This window comes from Conger conger, chromosome 5 (genome assembly GCF_963514075.1).
Source record: "Conger conger chromosome 5, fConCon1.1, whole genome shotgun sequence".
NCBI lineage: Eukaryota > Metazoa > Chordata > Actinopteri > Anguilliformes > Congridae > Conger > Conger conger.
The window spans coordinates 18,908,477-18,930,642 of record NC_083764.1 but is presented as its reverse complement, the minus strand read 5'-3'; the positions used below and the strand labels follow the sequence as shown (position 1 = coordinate 18,930,642).

Sequence of the window (22,166 nt, the reverse complement as noted above, 5' to 3'; positions counted from 1 at the left end):
AAATGCACCTGTGCTACAGGCTAATATAGGCGTGAACAGCTGTGTGGATGTGACAGAGGGAGGTGCGATGCAGCTGCAGTTTGCGTCGCATGACAGACGTCGAGAAAGTTCTTTTTCCTGTCTCTGCACCCCGCGTGTGCGAGGCGGCACATTTTCTGGAAATAAACTGTGAAACTGTGCAAAGTGGACAGATGGTCTAATCTGGCGGTCACGGCTAGAAATGTCAATCACAGTCTTAGCTTCGGCGATAGGAAGCTCGATGCATTCGGGCCCCCTTAGAAACGAGGACATTTCTTTTTCTAAACTGATAAAAAACAGGTGCGAAGCACCGAGCATACATATTCTCGCGAACGCTGTCTTAGAAACGCGACCCCTGACCAAGCGCGAACAGGAAGGGCCCGCGTCCGGCATGATACCTGTGATGGTTTTAGACGACTCGACGCTCTGAGCACCTCGGCGTGTCCGGCGTGTGTGCAGATGGAGATACCACGTAACCCAGCTCAGGGACACAAAGCCGCGCGTCTATCTGTTGAGGCTCTGACGACGCAAGGCGGGGGGGGCGCCTTCTACAGCTGGCACCCGGATTCGCACAGCCTGCGCATAGCCATCCAGAGCTCCTTAACAGCTTCGCAGGCCCCAGAAAGGTGCTGTAGAGCTTCCACATGGCACAGACTGCAAACCTGATTAGCGGCTCGGCTGCTCGCGCCTGGCCAGCTGTTGGGTGGGACAAGCGCAAAGCGCGACGCATCTTCTTAGCAGCCCGCTTCAGAGCAGACATTCAGAGGCTTTCATTTTGTTAGGTTTGTTGCGAGCTAGTTCCAACAACTGACTGCCTTAAACATTTATATCTGAGTTGTGTACCGGCTTACTCTCCCGAAAGGTGCAGTCGCATTTAGGTTAGTAATAAAGGTGAAAAAAGGGATGGCCTGGTTGTATTGAGACAATGCATTTTTGGAAATCAGATACAAGCAATGCGACTGTGAATTCTTGCTGGCTGGTTTTCAATTCAGCCAAGTATTGGACTACGGCCTTTGCCCTGGTGGATTCCTTAAAGTTCCTACAGTACCTATAAAACTGTTCTGGTTAGACACAGGTTGTCTTCCCAGCATTCATTTGATCCTTAGCAACCTTTTTTTCATATGCACTGCCTGTAAATGCATCTCAATTTCCAACACCAAGGACAAGCTTCTGGAAGCAATGTAGCTGAACAGACCAAGCACTATGCAGGATCATGAACACAATGGCAGCAAGAATTGTCAGCATTTGCCATGGCAAGGTGATTCTCAGAGGAGCATTTATCCTGAATAATACCACAATTTTACATCCTTACAGCACTAACTACATTTCAAGACTAGTATTTTTTTTACACACAATAGTATCAATTGTATCTGATTTTCTCTTTTTCCCTCTACACATCAGTTTTTACTTGACTATTTAGCCTGTAAGTTAAGAGAGGACAAGTCATCCATGTAAATGAGTCTGCATGTATAGTGTATTTTTTATCATGGTTGAAGGGGTACAACAGTCTGCAATCATGATGAAGATGACAGAGATATTCTTGAGACATCTCAGACATAATCCCCCCCATCGGCGACAAGGTCAAAGAGAGAGAGAGAAGCACAGGTACAATGGTGCACCTGGAAAACAGGAAGGAAGAAACCAAAATTCAACCAAAGTTCCCTTCTTTCCCAAAAATGAGCCACGAAGAGCCATGCCGATCTTCTGAGGAGTATGTTTTCAAAATAAGAACTTAGAAAGAGCACAGGTTCAGCAAGAACAGGTTTATCTCAGGAACAGATTCACACAAACACACACAAGATGGAGGGTTTCGATGACGTTAGCAAAGAAGTACTCCTCTAGCCTCACAGTACATGCAGATACTAGAGAAATGCCTCCATCATTACAGCCCCTCTCCTTACCACCCTGTCTTCCACATTTAAGATTTCTATTACAGTGGAGAGCTTGGCCTCATCCCTGTATCAGTCCAGCAGGAGTGTCAGAAAGAGTTGCAGGCATAAGGGCCCACCAGGAAACAGGATATCAGTGCTTCACCAGCGGGCATTCTCCCACACAAATCCTCCATGCAGTCAGCGCACTTACATTGTCCTGAGGCACCACCCTCTACACAGACGGGCCAAATCATATCAAGCCAAACCCTGCAGATGTGTCCATTCCCTATCAATTCTTAATACTCTGCCTCTCCTCATAACTATTTCATGAATTATTCACCCAGGTTGCCTTAGGATGGGAATAATCGCACCTCTGGTGCTAAATGCATGCATATAACACCTAACCCAACTGGATATGCACACATACACACACAGACTGCTACCTAAAACAAAGACTGACTGTAAGCATTAAGAACACTAGTGTTTAAAACCAGCAAGATTCAAGAGGGCTTTACATTACATAATTATTGAAAAATATTCATTAAAATATGTTCCTTTATTATACTTTTTATGTCAGCTATCACGACCATGTACAATACAATTGCAAATAGCAATACATGGAGGCTAATTACGGTTGTATACTTTATGATCCTTTAGTGTAGCTTCCTCTGCGCGTAATTTAAATAAATAGGTAACTTGACTTGCTCAGTGTCATTTAAAATACAAAAAAGTATTCGTTGCGTTTCCTCGATAAAGCTATTTATGAGGGTGCGTCTTGATTCAGTCTGAATGAAGTTGCATTCAACTTTTTCGCTTTGGGAATTCTAAACAGCAACGATTCCGAGTGTCTTATGGCACTGTGTGAACTGTGGCATAGGACCGCCGCGAAGTTACTTATATAGTACGGAAACCGCAACGTGCGAGCACCTGCAGTTTGGGCAGCTATCTGGTTTCCTTTTGCCATGGAAATTTCTGCATGGACGATTTACTAAATAGATTAAGTCCTACTAATCCGCCTAAAATATGCATTTATGACGCATTTGGATACGGATTTCGAATTCATAATATGAATTAATACGAATTATTCTATTTATTACCCTATGTTTACAACGGCTTAGGTTTGAGAGAGAGAGAGAGAGAGAGAGAGAGAGAGAGAGAGAGAGAGAGAGAGAGAGAGAGAGAGAGAGACTATTAGAACAAAATGTAAAAGTACATCAGTTTCCTTATATATCCGTCACCCTGGCTAAAGTAAAAAGATAAAATAAATAAAAATAAAAAAGAACAACATTGTTCTGCACAAGTTCGATATTCACGTCGGCAATTTTGCTCTACAGATGTTGAACTGTTTCGGACTCTAAATATCTCCTTCAGAAAATCACTTTATTTTTTGTTAAAAAGCAGCTGGATTTCATCACGCCATAATTCTGACACGACTGCAAAAAAAGGATTTGTCCTTCTTTCCGAATAAAATGTAGGCTTAAGGTGGCCAACTTAAGACATGCAAATCGATCCAGGTGTGCGGCTCCGGAGAGGAGAAGGACAGAGGTGACGCTCGCCCAGCGGAGTCAGCTGAGAACTAACTTGACTGGCAGCCCCCGTCGTCATAGCAGCCGCCTGAGCGGCGCCGTGCGGACGGGCTCTGAGGGCTACTGTGAATGGGTGACGTCACGATGCTGGCGCCGAAGAGTCGGCAGGATCAGGAGCTCGCGGCGCTGTTCAGTACCGCTGCTAGCTTGGTGCCAATTCATCACCCGTCAGGGATCACTCGGAGTGTCATGCGAAATGTACACAGCTGCTAGAACAAAAAGGAGGGGAAAGAAAATGGAAAAATCCAATTGCACCAGATGTGTACAGGATTGCATGGTTCCCAGATCTCATTCCATTACATTATAAATGCAGGGGTTTGTTGCAGGCAGGATAGTTTTAGCACTTTCTAACATCATTTATTACAGGGAAAATGTTACGGCATGAACCTAGGCTACTATTTAGGCCAATCGCTTACGTATTCAACAATACCAATTGGTATGATTTTGAAATAGCCTGTATAGCCCAGTGACAAGGAAACTATCCGCAATAACGATTGTTGAGTGCTGACCTCCGGGTGGTAGCTAATATGTTGCGTCGCGATTTTAATTTCTATCTGCATCTTTTGAATCACTAGTAAATGCCTTTTCTCACAATGCTAGTGCACATACAGATCTATTGGTTAATTTCACCATTAGTAAAACGTACAGGCCTTCTTTTGTTTTGATGTACTGTATCAGTGCACAACAATCGGCACATTCAGCATATTGACTGGTCTTATGGTAGACTATTCATTGCCGTATCGTCCAGCTGTTTAGTCATGCGGGTGGTGTCATTCTCCTGGAATGAATCGCTTATGTGTGGGGTCTGGGGTGGGACGTATTTTATTTCTCATACCGTGTGCTGGTATGCTATAAAATAGGCATAAACTACATCACTCAAATTAAAGAAGCAGGAATGAACAGCCAGACTTGACATTCAGCAAGTGGGGCAACCCCCTTTGTGCCGCATTTTTCGCACCCTTCGAGCGCATCAAATCTCATGTGCCACCCACTAAGAAAACTATTTGAAGATCACATGTCTGCACATTTTCACCACCAAAAGACCCCTTCATCCAGTTTATTACATTGAGCAATTATTGATTTCTTAAATGTTGTTCTCGTGGAACGTCATGCATGCGCGCAAATCGCCCCTCCTTTATCAGTGATTAAATGCCGACACCCCCGCAACATACAGCATTTTCCCTCAGTGTATTCGCCTTTGTATGTTCACTTATGCTACTGGGATATTGTCCGATAACTACATGCATGATTGTTCATTTGCATGTATTGTAATAGTGTAAACTGGGTTTATACGGCACTGCCATTAAAAATATGGAATAGCCTAAATGTTAAATGCGAAATAAATTCCGAACTACAGAGTAGTAAGTCAACATGGTCCCAGTAGGACTCATATGTAGCCTACTCTGTTCGAGTTTAATAGCCTATTGGACATTCAGAATCTGCATAGTGTTCCTTTCTCGGTCGTAGGAAATGGAGGACACGTAAATGAATATAGGTGCAAAATTTCAGATAGTTTAGTTGGGCTAAATTTGGTTGGCTAGACTTTCGACAGTTGTATGCGCATTATCAAAACCCATTATCGAAAACATGATAAACTGTATTTTCTCCAGAATGTCTGTGCCCATTTTATACTTCATCCGGAGCGTTTTCGTACAAGACGTGGGAGGGATTTGCTACACTGCGACGGGCTAACCTATGTGGTGGCTTCAGAGCATTGATTGACGTGGCGTTGTCAACCAATCTACATCAACTACAGCAGCTATATAGAAAGACTCTGACAGCATGCAAATTCAGTTCCCTTTGGCTTCTTAGCAACTGACGGTGAAACGCTGCGTGGAACAAACACCACATTTCAGTTTACAAGCAAGAACTGAGCCGCTCCTTCGTGGTGTCAAAATGAAAGCAATAAGTCCGGTGAGGTCTTTGAGGAAGAACAGCGCGAGCTTGTCGGAACACAGTCTCGGAATTTCTAGGAGCAAGACTCCTGTGGATGACCCGTTAAGTCTACTCTACAACATGAACGACTGCTATTCCAAGCTCAAGGAGCTCGTGCCCAGCCTCCCACAAAATAAGAACGTTAGCAAGATGGAAATTCTGCAGCATGTCATCGATTATATTCTGGACCTTCAAATTGCACTTGACTCTAATTCCGCTATTGTCGGCCTCCCACATCACCAGCGACCAGGGCAGGCTACATCCAGGACTCCCTTGACAACCCTCAACACAGACATAAGCATCATCTCTTTACAGGTAACGTTAGCTATCTTGCGATATTGCCAGTGTGTCTAAATTGCGTAAGAACTATCATTCACTAATCTGAGATAAAATATATAGTCTATCGGGATAGCTACCAAATTTCAGTTAAATTGAAATTCATGCATTTAAAGAGAGTAATAATTGTTTCGCTGTGTTGCTTTATTTCTCAGACACACGGTCTTGTTGAATGATTAGCTAATGATATTCTGTATGTTGAGCGTGAATGATGAAATAAATAATGAGCTGGTTTGTTTGTTTACAGTCTGCCGAGTTTCCAACAACACCAGTAAACACAGATGACAGCAAGAGGCTATTTCGCTGAACTGGTAAGCCTTTACCCTATATTGCAGCTCGGTTCTTGACGATAAAATACACCTTGGCCATTCTAACGAAATTTCTGAGGTTACATTTTTTTAATTGAATATAGCAATGACTGGATATTGGTGAATATGTCTGGAAAGCGCAGTGCCATGTATGAAATCAGCTCAATTGTGGCTAGTGTAGGCTATTGCAGCAGAAATGGTGCTCTCGTGTAGCTTACTTCATGCGCAATGAAATTGTAAATTGATTATCCTTATACTTATTTAGGGAATGGCCTAGTGGTTGTTTGGACAATGCATTCCTTTAATCCAAAAAGACAGACGCCAGACACCAACATACCCATACCCATACATGTTCAGCTGTCAGAAATGTGTGGGATATTCTCCTCGGCTGCGTGAATGCGCGTACATCTGGCGCGAGTGCACGTAAGCTACATCTGGAGGCCAGGGTTTGCCCAGTATTTGAGTGTTTGGTTAAATGTTAGAAACTGCGGCTTCCTCTCTGGCGCCAGTCTGTCCGGATCTCTGCCCTGGTCGCCCTTTTCTAAACACTCCTCTCTTTCTCAATCTTTTACAGGTGTTTGGTTTGGACAAAAATACGGGACCTGACATTTTTCTGTTTTTTTCTGGATCTGGATTTCATCTTTAATTGAAGTAAGAGACAATATTTTCCCAAAAAAAATAAAAAGTAGGAAGTGAAGGAAGAAGGACTGCGTCTATGTGTTATATTATTTCGGATAGTTATTTATCGATACAGACTGTTCTTTCTTCAGATGGAAGACTTATAATATTCCCGACAGCGGGAGCAAAATAAAAAAAAAGTCGCATGGAAACCCCACACCTCATGAAAAGTCTTTGCCTTCTTGCAAAGGTGGAGCGTGAATCGAAGAGAACTTGGATGTTGTTCATATTTTTTTGTTAATTCTGTTTTGTCAAACAAGGACTGGACACAGTAAAAATGAATGCGTGAAACCTTGTGACCTCTCTGTATAGTTGCAGATTCCATGTTTCTGCAGAAAATATGATTCTGTACTTGATGCTGAATTGTTTTATAAAATAATATTGTAAATTGTATCTTTTTTCTACAAAAAAAATAAATCAAATGATTTATTTGAATATTCCAAGAATCACCCTAGTAAGTTAATGATGCTAGTTTTAATCGTTGTACTTTGTGGACACACTTTTTTCGAGCCCATTTACGGAATGTTAATCCATGTTGATTTCCATGCCTGTTGATGAAAGGCTACTCACTGTCTGTACTCTGGTAGTTAAGGTGTTTTCGCTCTGTTGCCAAAACAGAATCCAAAGGCATTTTTTGCGATATGTGAAGGTATTTCGTCCAGTAAATTCCATAACACACCGTAATAATCGTTTGATTTTCCCTTATTTTGGTTGTTAATGTATAGCAGTGCTCTCTTCCATTATTTTAGAGCATCTAAAACATCTATTTATGTCCAGTTGTCGCCTACTTGTGTCTCAGAGTCCTATTAAGATTGCATCGTGTGGAGAGCATCGGCGTCTCACCTGTGCGCATGTCGTCGAACTGGGTCACACAGGTGTTTCTATGGCGCCAGGCAGTCTGGAAGAGCTGCCCAAAATGCCTCACGCAGACATACTCATCTTACCATGCAGCCATTCGTCTGGTAATAATTAACAACACTGTGACTCAATATAACAGAACACGGGCACCACGCGGAATGGAACAGACAAGCATCCCGGTGCTGCGACCAGCATAGAAATTGCAATTTGCAATAGTCTACTGTACGACAAAACACCCCATATAATAACTATGTAAGGTGGCGCAAGTATTTTCAATGTCATTGAGATTCGCTTATTTGAAATGAATTTCACTGGAAAGGACGCTTTCAATAACCCCTTCCTTTGCGCCGTTTATATTGGGTATTGTCAGGGAGACTGTATTTATATTCCACAAACAAAAGATGTATTAACGGTTGGCTATTTAACTTAATAGAGATTTGAGTTGCTACGCATTTACAATCTGGAATGAAAAGTAATCAATTGAATTTTATGAGCCAAATAATTTTCAGGGCTTCAATATTTATATATTTATAATATTTGATATGCATACAATGCCTGTAGATGACTATGACTACTAATTGTGACCACTGGCTCTTTCCCGAATTTCCCCATAAGAAAGTACACCTTTGCGCTCCAATTGTCCAAAATAATATAGTCGAAGAAAGTGCGCCTCCTGCTGGTTGCAACAGACGAGGATGAGGGGGGAAATATCCTGTCGATTAGAGGCGTATAATTTTGAGGTTCTCACAACAAACCGTGCGTAGGATTCTTTTTTTTTAGTTTACAAATGTGCATTACTGCACCGCTATTATGGGCTAAGTGCCCCTTTGGTCATATAGAATATGTTTGTATTAGTACTGTTGCTGTCATTAATTATCATTCAATCAATTTGGGCAATAATATGTTCTGTATAATATATTTCTTGTTGTCGTAAAAGTTTTGGTAAAAGGTTGGTCTGCCCGTTTCCACTTCGAAAGCTCTCAAAAAATAAGTCTCCGCACTTCCCTGCATATCGGTATTGTGAATCCCCAGAATTTCCTTCCCTCTGTTAACCAACCATCAAGCATAACATTTTAAACTTTAATTAACAAGTTATATTATGTGTACAGAAAGTAAGCAGAGTCTTAAAGTATCTTATTGTTGACAATGTACACTTAACGACAATGCACGTTTCCTGCAGCCGGAAACTGGACAACGATTTGCTGTGAAATATTAAACGAATTACAAGACGTGGTGTAGCCTACTTGTTACTGAACTCGCCTGTGAAGGTTCTGTTGGCACTTGTGTTTAAGGTTGTACATCATGGCGGGGGAGTTACGTAAATAATTGACCACTTAGATATTCCCTTAGGATCTTCATCTATACTGTAACTACACTCAGGGAATTACTACAAGACGGCGAATCTCTTTTCGTAGTAGTAGCCTGATGTTATCCTGTCGTGAAAACATCAATGTATGTGGATTTGGATCATAACAGACTGAGACAGAATCGTCTGTCACTTATAGAATAATTATATCAGTTAATGACAGATCAGTCTCCTCTCTGCAATGACATGACAGACGGACAATATCCCTATGAAAGACGATGGGTACTGTATAGTGGTGGATAAGGATACTGTATAGTGATAAATGGAAAAGAAACACTTAGTTTAACACTGACATTTATTTTTCACTTCTTAAGCACAACAACATCACAATGTCCATCGGAAATTTTAAGAACAGTACATTCGTGTTAGTGGTAGGCTACGTCCAGCACAAGAGTAAACCACAGGTAGCCGCAGTATGTTGCATGGAAAAAAAAAAACGAACATTTTACGCAAATGCAAGGATTTACAGTTTTATTACAACGTAAAATACACAGCAGCATGCAGGTTCCACTAAAGTTACGCCTGACCGTGCATTTTGGAGGTCACAAATATATGAACGTTTAAACCAACAAGAAGCCCACAGCTAAGTTACACCTTACACTTTTGGCATGGGAAAACACCAGTTTACCCTTTTAAGGCGTCAAATTAAGCACATTTTAAACATTGCTAAAGCACTCTACATTTTGCCAATTAATCTAAATCACTAAACATAAAAACGTTGCAAAACTGTATGAGCCACACTGGACATGCAATTTGAAGTATGTATTTACTCTTTAACACCACACTAAGCCATTTTACATGAGAAAGTCCACAATTTTCTCTTAACTACCACTTCACAAGCCCAATACAGATCTCTGCAGACACATCTCAATGACATTAGCAACCATAAATAGGTCTAACACGAAGTGCTTTTCAAAATACGTTTCTCTCATGCAGGAGTTAATCGGTTTAGTTTAAGCATGAACATGCTTGGCATAGCTGTTTTTTTCCAGCTAATAATACAAGCTACAAACATGCACTACTTCCCCAATAAACAAAAAACCTATTCTTAAACCTGCACTTAAGAATTAATACTGCACTGCACTTTGACATACTACCTTACAAGTATAGACCCAAAAACATGCAAGGTTTTTTAGGTTTTATTTTTTTACGTCCAACTACCTATCGATTTTACTACGCATGCACCGTTGATTCATCGACCACCCGGACCTAGACCAGGGGGAGACCCGGGTGTTCACAGGATGCTCTCCCGCTCCTCTCCGAAGGTGACCGTGTCGGAGGTGGAGACGACGTGGATCTCGGGTGCCTCCCCAGGGTTCATGCTCCTCTTCAGGTGCACCACCCGCACGTTGTCGACGGCGGGCGCGGTGGAGTTGGCGGTGCCGGTGGAGGGGGCCACGATCACCTCGGGGGCGGTGGTGGAGCCCTCGCCGGGGGGCCCTCGCTGGTTGCCCTGCTGGGCGTTGGAGTTGTTGTTGAGGGTGGTGTTGCTGGCCGTCCGGTTCAGGTTGAAGGTCTTGGAGGAGGGCCAGCTCTCCTCCGGGCTGCTGGCCAGGAGGCTGCACTGGTCCTCGGAGCAGATGGACATGCGGGCCACGGTGGGGTCCTGGAGGCCGCTCAGGCTGTGGGGAAGGCTGATGCCCCTCTTGCGGGCCAGGCTCTCCTCGTCCAGCTCGATCAGGTTGGCCCGTTCCAGCTGGGACAGGTCGGCCTCCTCGTCCTGCAGGGAATGGTTGGGCGAGCTCTCGCTGGACCTCACGCCCGAATCCGACGAGTCCTTCTTGTCCAGCATGGCGTCCGAGAGGTACTCCTTCCCCTTGGCCAGGGGTCGGGCGGCGTCCCCGGAGTTGGGGTCCGGCTTCTTCCCGTCGCCGAGGAGCGGGGCGTTGTCCGACTCTTCAGACTCGTCGTCGTCGCTGGTCAGCTTCTGGTAGCGCAGGCCGGCGCCCTTCAGCTTGAGGTCCGCTCCCTGGAAGAGGCCCGCCCTCTCCCCGGACGACTTGCGGCCCGGGGCGGCCTTGGAGGATGCGTGGTCGGGCTTCTCGTCCTCCTCGGTGATGGGGTCGAGCGGCGGGGCGTCGGCGGCCGAGGCGGGGGGAGAGGCGAAGTCGGCCGGCTCCGGGGCCTTGACGCCCGCTCTCTTGGAGTAGGGCTTACGCCCGTCCGCCTCTGCTCCATCCTTCCCCTTGTCGTCGGAGGAGGAGTGCATGAACTGGCCCGGGTGCGGCTGCACCGGCTTCTCCCCCACGCTGCCCGACGCCTCCATTCCGGACATCTGGGCGATGTACTCCTGGTACGCGTTGCGGTACTCGGCCTGCTGCTTGTCCGTCAGCTTGCAGATGTCGTTGGACGACTCCTGGGAGTTCAGGCTGGACATGCTGGGAGTCCTGTGTGTCGTGGCCTGAGTGGAGGGGCGGAAGACAGACAACATTACTGCGACAGCGTTAGCCTCCAGTGACAAAACGCCCTCAGCCACCGACCACTCAGTCCTGGAGCTGGAAGCCTAAGAGTCTGCTGGGCTTCGTTTACCCTTAAATCAGCAATCAATTCAGACCCAAGAATTCAGATGAGGAAATTTATCTTACTTTATCAATTATGTCAGCTGATTTATTCATTAAGTGCTGAGTAGCAATAAAAACCAACAGACCCTAAGGCTCCAGGAACAAGGTATCTTCAAGTACAAGGCTTGATTACATTTTGGCTTACTGTGTGCCTAAAGCAGCATCTTTTTCCATATATACAATCCTTATACAGCCGAACATTCACTGAAGTAATGTAGGTTAAATGTACAATAGGTAATTTCGGACTTCTAAGGGTCAAGAGAGGAATTGTGGCAACAAACACCCTCAAACCACAACACTGCTTATCCCACCCCTTCTCTGTGAACCCGCTGACATTGAAACGCCATTGGTTGTGGCAATTAGAACAAATTGTCAACCAATGAGCTTGAATTATTGTACAGCTATATGATGTTTTGGTACAGAGTGCTGGCCCATCAACTGCATATTTTGAAATTCAAAAATATTACCTATTGTACCTTTAAGTAATTTACACAATGGTACTACCACAGTGTCCCAGCTGAGAAGCAAACCTGAAACTTCTGGAGTTACAAATCCAGTAACTGAACCGACACTCGGCTTCCCCAAATATATTTTAAAACCATGACATCAAACAGTGCATGGAAAAGGGAATTGATACCACATCCTGGATACATAGCCTTCTCATTCGATAGTTCAGATTCTTTAACACTCAAACACCTCATCAGTTTCATATGCTAGTACCTCCAATAAAGACAGATGAAGCGATTTCTCAAGCTTTCAGGCACATTTATTGTCAAAAGATTATTTTAGAAAATAATTTCAGATTCGTTTCATGAATTTGTAATGTAATCATGTTTGTATGGGAAGTACATAGAACAGGAACCGGTGATATTTATGGCGATTCATAGAAAATTAGGTCAAAGTCAGATTTAATGAGATATCACACGAAATGAACAGCAGCACTGGCTGTGTAGTGGATGGGAAACCAGACTTCTAAGCAGCTATACATTTGGAATATCCTGGGGGACTGCTACTGTGACCTTGCCTAACCCAAATGCCTTCTGTAAATATCCAGTGATATGGACTTCACACATAATATACAAAATGTTACCTGTGGAAGACTGTTAAAAAGCAAATAAATAATGTAATGAACGTTTTGTTCTACATTTGTATGTGTGCTTGGAGAGGCTAGAGGTGATCACAAACCCCACCCCACACACACACACACACGCACACGCACACGCACACGCACACGCACACGCACACGCACACACACCGAGTGAAGGGTGCGCTTGTATAAATGTTCTGCTTTATATGCAAAGAAACTCAGTGGCCAGTTCCCATGGCAACATATACATTCATATATTCTGTGGCTAACTCCCCCTCTATTAACAACGTGTTGAATCAGGCACAATGTGCTGGACAATAGTTCGGCTTGGCGCCGTTATGTCTTTCATTTGCTTTGGAAATGTAGCATATTTCGCTTTGAAGCTTTATTGTCAATACTCCATAAAGAAAGCCTATCCTGATAGTTTCCTTTGGGATAAAGTTTTCTAAGAGAATAAGTTGGCTCTTGCTGGCATGGCGGTATGAGTGTGACACTGACGATGACGCGGGAGAGCGTGTACGCACTGTCCAGGGGGGGTTGGCGCTGTGCCGCGGAGGTTCCTCCAGGCCCACGTTGCTCAGCTCCTCGAAGCTCAGGTTGAAGCTATACATGGGCGAGGCGTCGGGATTCTCGTGGTGCGGAGGCCCGGATCGCCGTGCCGGGTCCATGTGACCGGCGACGCTGCTGCCCTGTTCGCTGCCGGCCCCCTCGTGCATCACCTGGGCCTCCACGTGACGCAGCTCCATCACCTGCAGGGGGCAGCAGAGAGGGACATCCATGAGGTCACATTACCACACCAAACACCTTAACTCAACCGCCACCATTTCCTGCACTGCAAAAACAATAATAATGTGTCGTAGGGCGTTCCACGTATAATTGCCCTCTTAAAGTACGAACCAGTGTTCATTAGGTTGTTACGTTGTATTGGTCCGGTTCGTTTCACCAAGTATCAAGCGGACGTTCTGGACAGATTTTGGTGTGATTACAAAAGAACATGTTCGCCAAAATCTCACATCTTTCTTCAAAATAAAACTTGCAGTACTGTCTTGTCATGAGACTTAAATTTTTTTTTTTTTTTTTTTTTCTCAAGTCAAAAACGTTGCATCGTTTTAAGTTACTGTTTGATTGACAAGTGCATTTTTCTTGCCCCATTGGTAAATGTTGAAATGCATGAAACTGTCTCTCCCCACTGGCAATATCTTTGTCTTATTTAGCAAAAAAGTAATATAAATAAGTTAAGTTGAAACATAAGACCACAATACAAGATTTGCTTGTTTTTCGCAGTGCGTAGTCACATTGAACTACTTGGAAATACAGAAACAGCATTTCAAGCATAGTACGTTTATTCTGACAATAGGAAAATATTGTAAACTGGTATGTGTACTTCATTTAGAGTGAATACTGAGGTTAACCCACATATGTCTCCAAAAACCATGATGACTGGCAAAACAGATGTAGCATTACAGATGAAGTAATGCTACAATCACGCAGATCAGTGGTTCTTAAGTTCTGTCCTGGGGGACCTGTGTGTGCTGGTTTTCATTTCCAACCACAATTGCAAATCCCAGAATTTTAACAAGCTGTTAATTTTTCTTAATTACGCTGTGTTTTGAGGGATTATTTACCCTGTTAAGCCACATTACATCAGGGATAGCTATGCACACCACAAAGAATAATACTCGCATTGCGAACGATTACATAAAAGGAGGTAAAACATGTTATAACTGAATGAAAGACTGAGGTGAATTAACAGGCTCCCAATTGCTTAAAATGTGGACACCTGGCCTCTTAAACTAACCCTTTGGTAGATAATGAGAAATTCAAAGACAAAGCAAATGATAATGAGGCAAACCAACATTGTGATAAGTGTAATGAGAAAATTAGGACTTTAATAAAGACATGTTCAACAACCTTAACTGAACAAGAGATCAGTTGGAACAGAACTCAGCACACACACAGAGGTCCCCCAGGACCAAACATGAGAACCTCTCATGTGGATGTTGCCCGCCAATCCCCATGCTGGATTTACAGTATAAAAAGCAGACACACAGCTCAGACAGATCTGCCTGAAGTCTAGTTTGGCCGAAATGCTGCATTCTACACTCAGTTCAAGTAACTAAATCCATATTATGCACGTTCATTACCCAAGTGTATGAGCACTCTGTAGTTCTGTGGCATGACTAATTACATTTCACCTTGTCATGGCATTCTTGTTTCACCGCAGGCAGACTGACTGACACCTTTTTATTAAATAAATGCTAAAATAAATGTCAAAAATAAAAAGGTAATAGGAAAAATCGAAAGGAGAAGTGAATCAGAAAAGGGAAAATGAGGTTAATTCCAAGCAGAATAGAAGTGAAAATATCAGCCATGAGAGACTGGCTCTCCACTGCGTCTCCTCTTACAGTTAAGTCCAACCAGACAGTGGACTCTCACAGAAATCTGTTCTGCCTATTACTGACATTTTGGCACAGCTAGCGTGCTTCTCTAAGCAACGCAACATTCGCTGGTCGAAGCACAAATGAGACCTAGCCAAAGAACCTACGGGGTTGATCATTTCAATTTAAGGAGGGTTTGCTTTTTAAAACGCATCTTTAAAGGGACTGTAAAGCAGCTGGAACATTTTTAAATAACCGTAAATTACCCACTACACATCCACCAAATGTCCATCTACGCCAATGAGGACCCAATAACTCAGAATCTGGTAATAAACTGAACTCCACCCATTTAATCCCCCACATAGGAATAGATGGAAACGTTTAGGCTGATATAAGTCGATATTGCAATGCATTTGATTTCTCTAGTTTTGCTGATGCTTAATAAATACCATAATAAGCCTGAAACCATTACATTTAGCAGTAACATTTAAATAAATAGGACAATTCCATATATTCCTAATTATTGGGGTACAGCGAACTGTAAAGACTGTGAAATGTTCAGCACGAGTGGTCCAGTTCTTACCGCTCCTCGGAACAGCTGCCAGTCCCCGAAATTCATGCTCATTTCCTTCTTGAGCTCATCCAGGTTGCACTGGGAGAGGACCCTTCCATTCACGTTAGCCTGGGAGAGAACACAGAGAGAAGGGTGTGTAAACAGGGGTGGGGTGTGCAGGCCTATTGCAGGTACAGCCTGTTGTAGGAGGATGTGGCTTGAAGCACCACAAAATGGATGAAGCTAATATGTGCCACGAATGACACATTGCTTTGAACCAATCACAGCAAAAAAAAACAACGTAATATGGGCTTAATATTGCCAAGTGAACGGCATCACTGAATTCTATAAAATATGCTCACAAATTTGTGCCACAGATAATAGTGAGGTAAACATTTATGTGAATGACAAATTTCAAAGAGTTTGTCGAGCATTAGCATGTTGATTTGCAACAAATGGACTGACAGTATCAGGTCTACAGCTTTGATGTAGCAGATGCTAAGAGCTCATGGATTTCAGCCCAAGAGCAGATTCGAAGCGAAGAGGGTTTGGCGTTCCGCAGTGTTGACAAAGCTGAAATAAGAACCCTTCAGAGTTTAATACAGTGCTTCAGGAGGCAACAAAAACAAAAAACCCCAAGCCTTCGGATATCGCATAGCTGTAAAAATCACACACATTCAGGAAAGTATCTAACCAGTATCCAACATTCTCAAGCAAAGCAAACTTGCTTAGAGATAAAGTAGAACTGATAAGACACGAACGTGCAGGCACACGCACAAGCACAAACACACGCATGCACACACTCACACACAATTGCAGGCTCGCTCACTCACACACACACACACACACACAATTGCAGGCGCGCACAAACACACACACACACACAATTGCAGGCGCACACACATACACACACACACACACAATTGCAGGCACACACACACACTTGCAGGCGCACACACATACACACACACACACACACAATTGCAGGCGCACACACATACCCACACACACACACACACACACACACACACACACACACACACACACACACAGACAGACACAGACACACACAGACACACACACAATTGCAGACGCGCACAAACACACACACACACACACACACACACACACACACACACAGTCCTCACTTTCTTGATGGTGGCGGTGTACTGCGTCAGCATGCTCTGGTCGATGCCGTCGATCTGCTTGACCCGGTCGCACACGGCATCGGTGTTCATGGAGCTCAGCAGGGTCACGGTGCCGCCGGACACGATGGAGGCAGAACCCTGTCCCAAGACCGAAACCAGACCGTCAGCAACCGCAACCGAGCCCTCGGTCTCTCGCACGCACACAGGCACATACACACACCGCTCTGAAGAGCTCTCACCCTATAGCCTCTCAGTTTGACTATGGGCTCTGGTCACTGGACTAGCTGTTTATAACAAACTTTCCTAAAGCCACTACATTTAACATTACATAACGAATGTGCCTCAGTACTATATGACTACAACTGACCACATCAACATGTTCATGAGTCCAGGTAAAATGCTTATAAACATGAAAAGATCCTCAGACCACAGAACCACGGCCATTTGCTGTTCAATGTAAACATCTCCACAGCCCTTGTGCGCTAAACCACACATACTTGTACTCTTTACTAGAAGCAGAGGCACAAGACAGCCTGCGTTTACATTCCCCAGACATTCTGCCTACGGCTGCTACGATCAGACCAGACTGTGAGGCTTTTAATAATGAAGTGACTTCTTATCATTAAAGAGCAAGAGTAGGTGCTTTGTTGCAGCAGCAGGGCTGATAATGCAACAACAGAAGATCTTTGGCAATATGATTTTGCTACTTTTAATCAAGCTAGGAAAAAAGGAATAAACAAAGACGCCAGAGGACTGAGTACCTCCATCGATCATAGAAAAGCACAGTCATTCCGTGTGGAAACAAATGAAGGCTGTCTGATTCTGGAATAAAGTAATACACCTGGAGAATGCCCTTTCTCTTCTTCATTCATTCTCATACTCTCAATTATAGTCATGGGTAAAAAGCGCTATGGCAAAACAAGTTATACAGTGCTACCGCGGTTTTGGGGGTGACATAAAATTGCAAGCACTTCAAGTCATGCTTAAAATGCTTTAAAGGCTGGGTAATCCAAAAAAAAGTAGCATACAGCTGTACAGGTTAATATTAATGTTAAATTAATAACAACTGGACCCAACAGAAGCAGAAGCGAAGCACTCTGAAAAATGGATATTCACCATCAAATGTGAATCGTCATGTTTCGAATGCGAAATCTCATAAAATGCAACGAAAGGCATAGCATGGAGGTTCAGGGAACATGCAACCGGCCTACAGAATGTATGTAAAATATGACGTCTTTACTGAAATCCCCTTGTAATCGTGTGTCTTACCCCCAGTCTCCATTGTAACCGGCGGGGTTTCAAAACGTGACAGCGAAAAGGAGGCTAGCTTAGGGGCGATGGAAACGGCGCGGCTAACACAAACGCGTAATGTCACGCCGCCACAAGCTTAGAGCCGCGCGCAGGCATCAGCAGGAAGAGCAGGCGGTTCTGAGGGGGGCTACTGCCAGAGTGCATCCCTGAGATAGAGACGCTTTGAAATCAGGCCTCTGTGGTTCAATTTCAATTCCCATTTATTTTTTGTATTGCGCTTTTCACAGAATACTGTCACGAAGACACTTTATAGAGTAACACGGGAGAGAATTAAACATATCAGCCCTAAGCCCCCAATAGCATATGAGGTAAACGACTCCCTTTGGGGAGAAAAACCCTCAAACAGTGGTGAAAAAAATCTTCCCATTGGCTATAGGGGCATACCCATCCGATAGGTTTAATGTACGGAACTAGTAGGTCAAATTTTCAAATTTGGTTCTCTACAGGATTAGGGAACAGAATTTACATACACTAAAGGAATATATGGAAATATATATAATATGTCTTGTGTATGCAAACCATTGTTACAAATGCAATTACATGAAAAGGACGGCATTTTTTTATTTAGAACTCTGAACACACTGCTTTCCCAGGCTGCTCCTGCTGGAGGTAAACCGTGAGGTATGTGTTTGGGTGTGCAAGGCTGGGCATTTGTACTTTCACAAACTTCAGAGGAACCTGGTACGTATCCCATAATCCCGAGGGTATTAAGACTTTCGGGCGTCACACGGTACGCTAAGTGGCAGTGACTGAGGTGGTTTTAAGGGCAGAGAGATTACCGAACCAGTGTACGTGCTGTGCACTCTCCACACAAAAATGACCGATTTCTCTGGGAACACCAAACTTGAACAGGACTGATGATTAATATAACACTGGACTCGACCAAGCAGGAAAAACCTCTGACTAGTCCAGCAGTTCCAGGCATTCAAAACCCCATATTCGAATCATTCCGATGTTCAACCTGAATTAATGCACGCACGGAATTGTGGGATACGTTTCCGTTCTTCTACGACCAAACTAGCTGTGAATAAATCAGAAAAGATGGGAAAACAGGCATTAAAGTTACTGCTGGTGTCCACCAAGCACACATCGGTATAATTAAAAATCCACAGTGAAGTGATCTTCTCATGTCCTGCACAATGTAGTTGAGAGAGGCCCCCATCTGTGAATGGAAGTTTGTCTTAACAAGAGTTTTAGTCTTTTAAGATTTAAAAATTCATTTCTTTCTCTCAAGTAAAAATATCTAAATATAAATGCTTTTAGTCACTTTTTGCTTGACAAGTGGAATTGTCTTATCCCATGGTCAAATCCTGAAATGAGTCACATGGTCGTGTCTCATCTTTTTGTCTTAATTAGCAAAAAAATAAACATAAGACTAATGTGCTTGTTAAGATGCCAACTTATTTCTTGGTCTTCGTAGCAAAGCACAAGGAGATGAAAACTTGTCAGTAAGGAAGGAGAGTGAACAAGGGTAGAAAGAGAGACAGGATGTTAGCAAAGAGGCCTGGAACAAGTCAAACATTTCAGCCACCCACTCCAACACAAGGCATGCTTGTGCATTACAGGCATGAAGCTGGGGTCGGCGTGGCATAGGTGGATCAAAAGTTTGACTTCTCGCCAGGCTGAAGTACAACCACAACTACGAGTTTCTATCCCAATTCCCCTTCGTGTGCTAGGTTTCCCATGGAGCATGCTGGGAAGTCAGGTGTGAGAACACACCAGGAAGCGTTAGTCTCGAACTAGGGAGAGCAGCGAAAATGAGGTAGTAAGCCAGTGTTAGTGAGGTCCAAACATTTCTGTACCTGTTTCGGTTTGAGATACTGAAACTTAAACTGCTTTGGGGGCAGAGGGGGAGGGGGGGGGGGAGAGAGGGAAGACACAGAAGGAGGAGAAAACATTAGACAACATGCACAAGTCTTCACAATGAAGGGGTAGAAAAACCTACCGAATAAGGAGTGCATTCACCGTCATTGCTGATCATAAATGCAATCATTTCCCTTATTAAAATGACAAAGTTCACATATACCAACAGAGGCAACTAGTCTGTAAGGGTAGTGTAGTATCAAACACCACCTGTAACAGATTGAACAGAGAATCTACAGATGAACAGATCACAAAATGATTAAATTACTCAATTTATGATAATTTCCTCAATTATTGCATATTAGTCATATGGAATGGCTTCAGATCTTTAAACAAAAACATATTAGTTTTATTAATATTATGCCCCGTAATATAAGGGAAATAAGAGTCAACACAAAACTTCATTTATTTAAAGAAAAAAAGTTATCAAACACACACGTAAAATAATTGTTTACTCTGAAACCATTCCATATGACACATGCAACAATAGAGGAAATCAGGAAGGGGGCAAATACTTTTTCACGGCACTGTACATCTCAACAGGCCAGGGTATCTGTCATAGTTCAGAACCGATTCAGTCACGAGGGGACAGATCACAGAAGTCTGCATGACTGCGTGTCATTTCAGGAAAGGAGAAAAGCAGAAACTCTGAAATCTCTCGCACATGACATGTGGCGCCTGTATGTGGGCCAACTGATTCCAAAAAAACAATCGACTGGAAACCACCTCAACTTGTAAAACCAAATCCTTACGAGTGAAGCTTTTCTCACAAAGTGCACGGGCACGCACACCCACCCACACACACACACACACACACACACACACACACACACACACACACACACACACACACACACACACACACGCGCGCGCGGAATTACATCCGCAGAACGGTGTGAAAACGGGAGACGCTCATTATCTGTGCACGAGTCTTCCCAGCGAACTCTCTCGTGATCGAGGTTAGAGCTCTGTGGGACCGGCGGGTGGCTCCCATTTTCTTCCATTTTCCGGGGAATAAAAGAATTCGGCGGTCGTAATGCGGCTATGGCGCTGCAGTGATTTGGTGGGGAGAGTTAAAATTGGCAGGGCACGAGCATTGTGCGTGATGACTATGAGAGGCAGGGTGGGGTGCCAACGCTCCACATAAATACATGGAACTGTCATTATCTTTCACTACCATGGTTACCGGGGAAGGGGGAGGCCCTGATTCGCCATCTCCTTGACAATGGCAAAAAAGAAAAAACAACAAAGTGGCAAAAAAAAGGCCAAATAATTTCCACTTGCTGAGGCTGATCCTAATGAGCAACCAAATATAAAACATAAAAGAAGGATACAACAAAACGGCCAAGCAAAAGCAGGGGCTCTTAGGAAGGGAAAAACACGTGCGCTCACACACAAACACGTGCCCCCCCCCCCACACACACACACACACACACACAATGGACCCAACAGTGACTAAACCCATGGCCAATTCACAGATGTGGCACCACAGAGTTACTGTGTTGCCGCTCAAGGTCACTTAACTCAGCAGAAGAGCTCTTGACATTGATGAAGAAATATGTTGGACCCGGTAATTGTTTTTCCCATAATAAGAAAACAACTTGGGACTACCAGGGTTTAAAGGCTTGTTGGAACAATATTTGTGTAGGAACAAATTATACGAGCGATACATATTAGAAAAGCATGATTTTATATGCACAGCAAGAACCAAGAAATAACTTCTCTTCCAACGAAAATAATCAACAGCACTACACCAGGGGGAAAAATATCTTATATGGAGCTCAATTCTATATCCGTCCATGTGAAATGAAAGAATTTCCAAAAAAAAAAGCAATACAAATGCTCTCAGAACTAATACAAAGGATAAAGCTTTCACAATGTTGTCATAATGTCACCAATAACCTCAGTATAGCGTCATTGCAATGTTACGAAAACCTTATGAAAACGCTACACAATATACAGCCATAACAACCATACATACAACCATGAGTACCACGCATAATATACTAAGACTACGTTTTAGCATGGAGAGTACTTACAAGTCCATTGCTTGGATCCCTGGGAAACGCAGTTTTAATGGGTGGGCGTGGCAGGAAATGATGGGTGCTGCCAATGTACTGCCTTGGCAGCTGATAAACATGATGAGGGAAATATGGCTATGGAAGGGAATTCAGGGGAAAAAAGGAAACACATTTAAGAAATAAAAGTAACATGCACACACTTGGGTTAAAAATGCAAAATATACATAATGGCATGTAGGACACGGGGGGCACACACACAAGTGAACACACACACCTAGGGGTGGGCAA

General features: G+C 43.6%; 2 protein-coding genes across 7 annotated transcripts in view; one reads left to right on the top strand and one right to left on the bottom strand.

Annotated features, from left to right (window-relative positions):
* Nucleotides 1–5,256: 5,256 nt before the first annotated feature.
* id2b (inhibitor of DNA binding 2b) lies at nucleotides 5,257–8,819 on the top strand. The gene is made up of 3 exons (XM_061242121.1): nucleotides 5,257–5,725; nucleotides 5,994–6,057; nucleotides 6,629–8,819. The coding sequence occupies exons 1-2, from the start codon at nucleotides 5,372–5,374 to the stop codon at nucleotides 6,051–6,053; spliced, it is 414 nt and encodes a 137-aa protein (XP_061098105.1). The 5' UTR covers nucleotides 5,257–5,371; the 3' UTR covers nucleotides 6,054–6,057; nucleotides 6,629–8,819.
* A 414-nt stretch (nucleotides 8,820–9,233) lies between these two features.
* The window catches only part of kidins220b (kinase D-interacting substrate 220b), a 45,641-nt gene continuing 32,708 nt past the window's right edge, over nucleotides 9,234–22,166 (bottom strand). For 2 of the 6 annotated variants that reach the window (XM_061241722.1, XM_061241721.1), the window contains exons 25-30: nucleotides 21,897–22,013; nucleotides 19,797–19,829; nucleotides 16,684–16,821; nucleotides 15,566–15,664; nucleotides 13,129–13,353; nucleotides 9,234–11,357 (exon numbers count right to left, since the gene is read on the bottom strand). In XM_061241722.1, the coding sequence (XP_061097706.1) occupies nucleotides 10,191–11,357; nucleotides 13,129–13,353; nucleotides 15,566–15,664; nucleotides 16,684–16,821; nucleotides 19,797–19,829; nucleotides 21,897–22,013 (1,779 nt within the window). In that variant the 3' untranslated portion in view covers nucleotides 9,234–10,190. The remainder of the gene's footprint in view (nucleotides 11,358–13,128; nucleotides 13,354–15,565; nucleotides 15,665–16,683; nucleotides 16,822–19,796; nucleotides 19,830–21,896; nucleotides 22,014–22,166) is intronic. The other 4 variants (XM_061241723.1, XM_061241725.1, XM_061241726.1 and 1 more) reach the window with 4 other exon arrangements.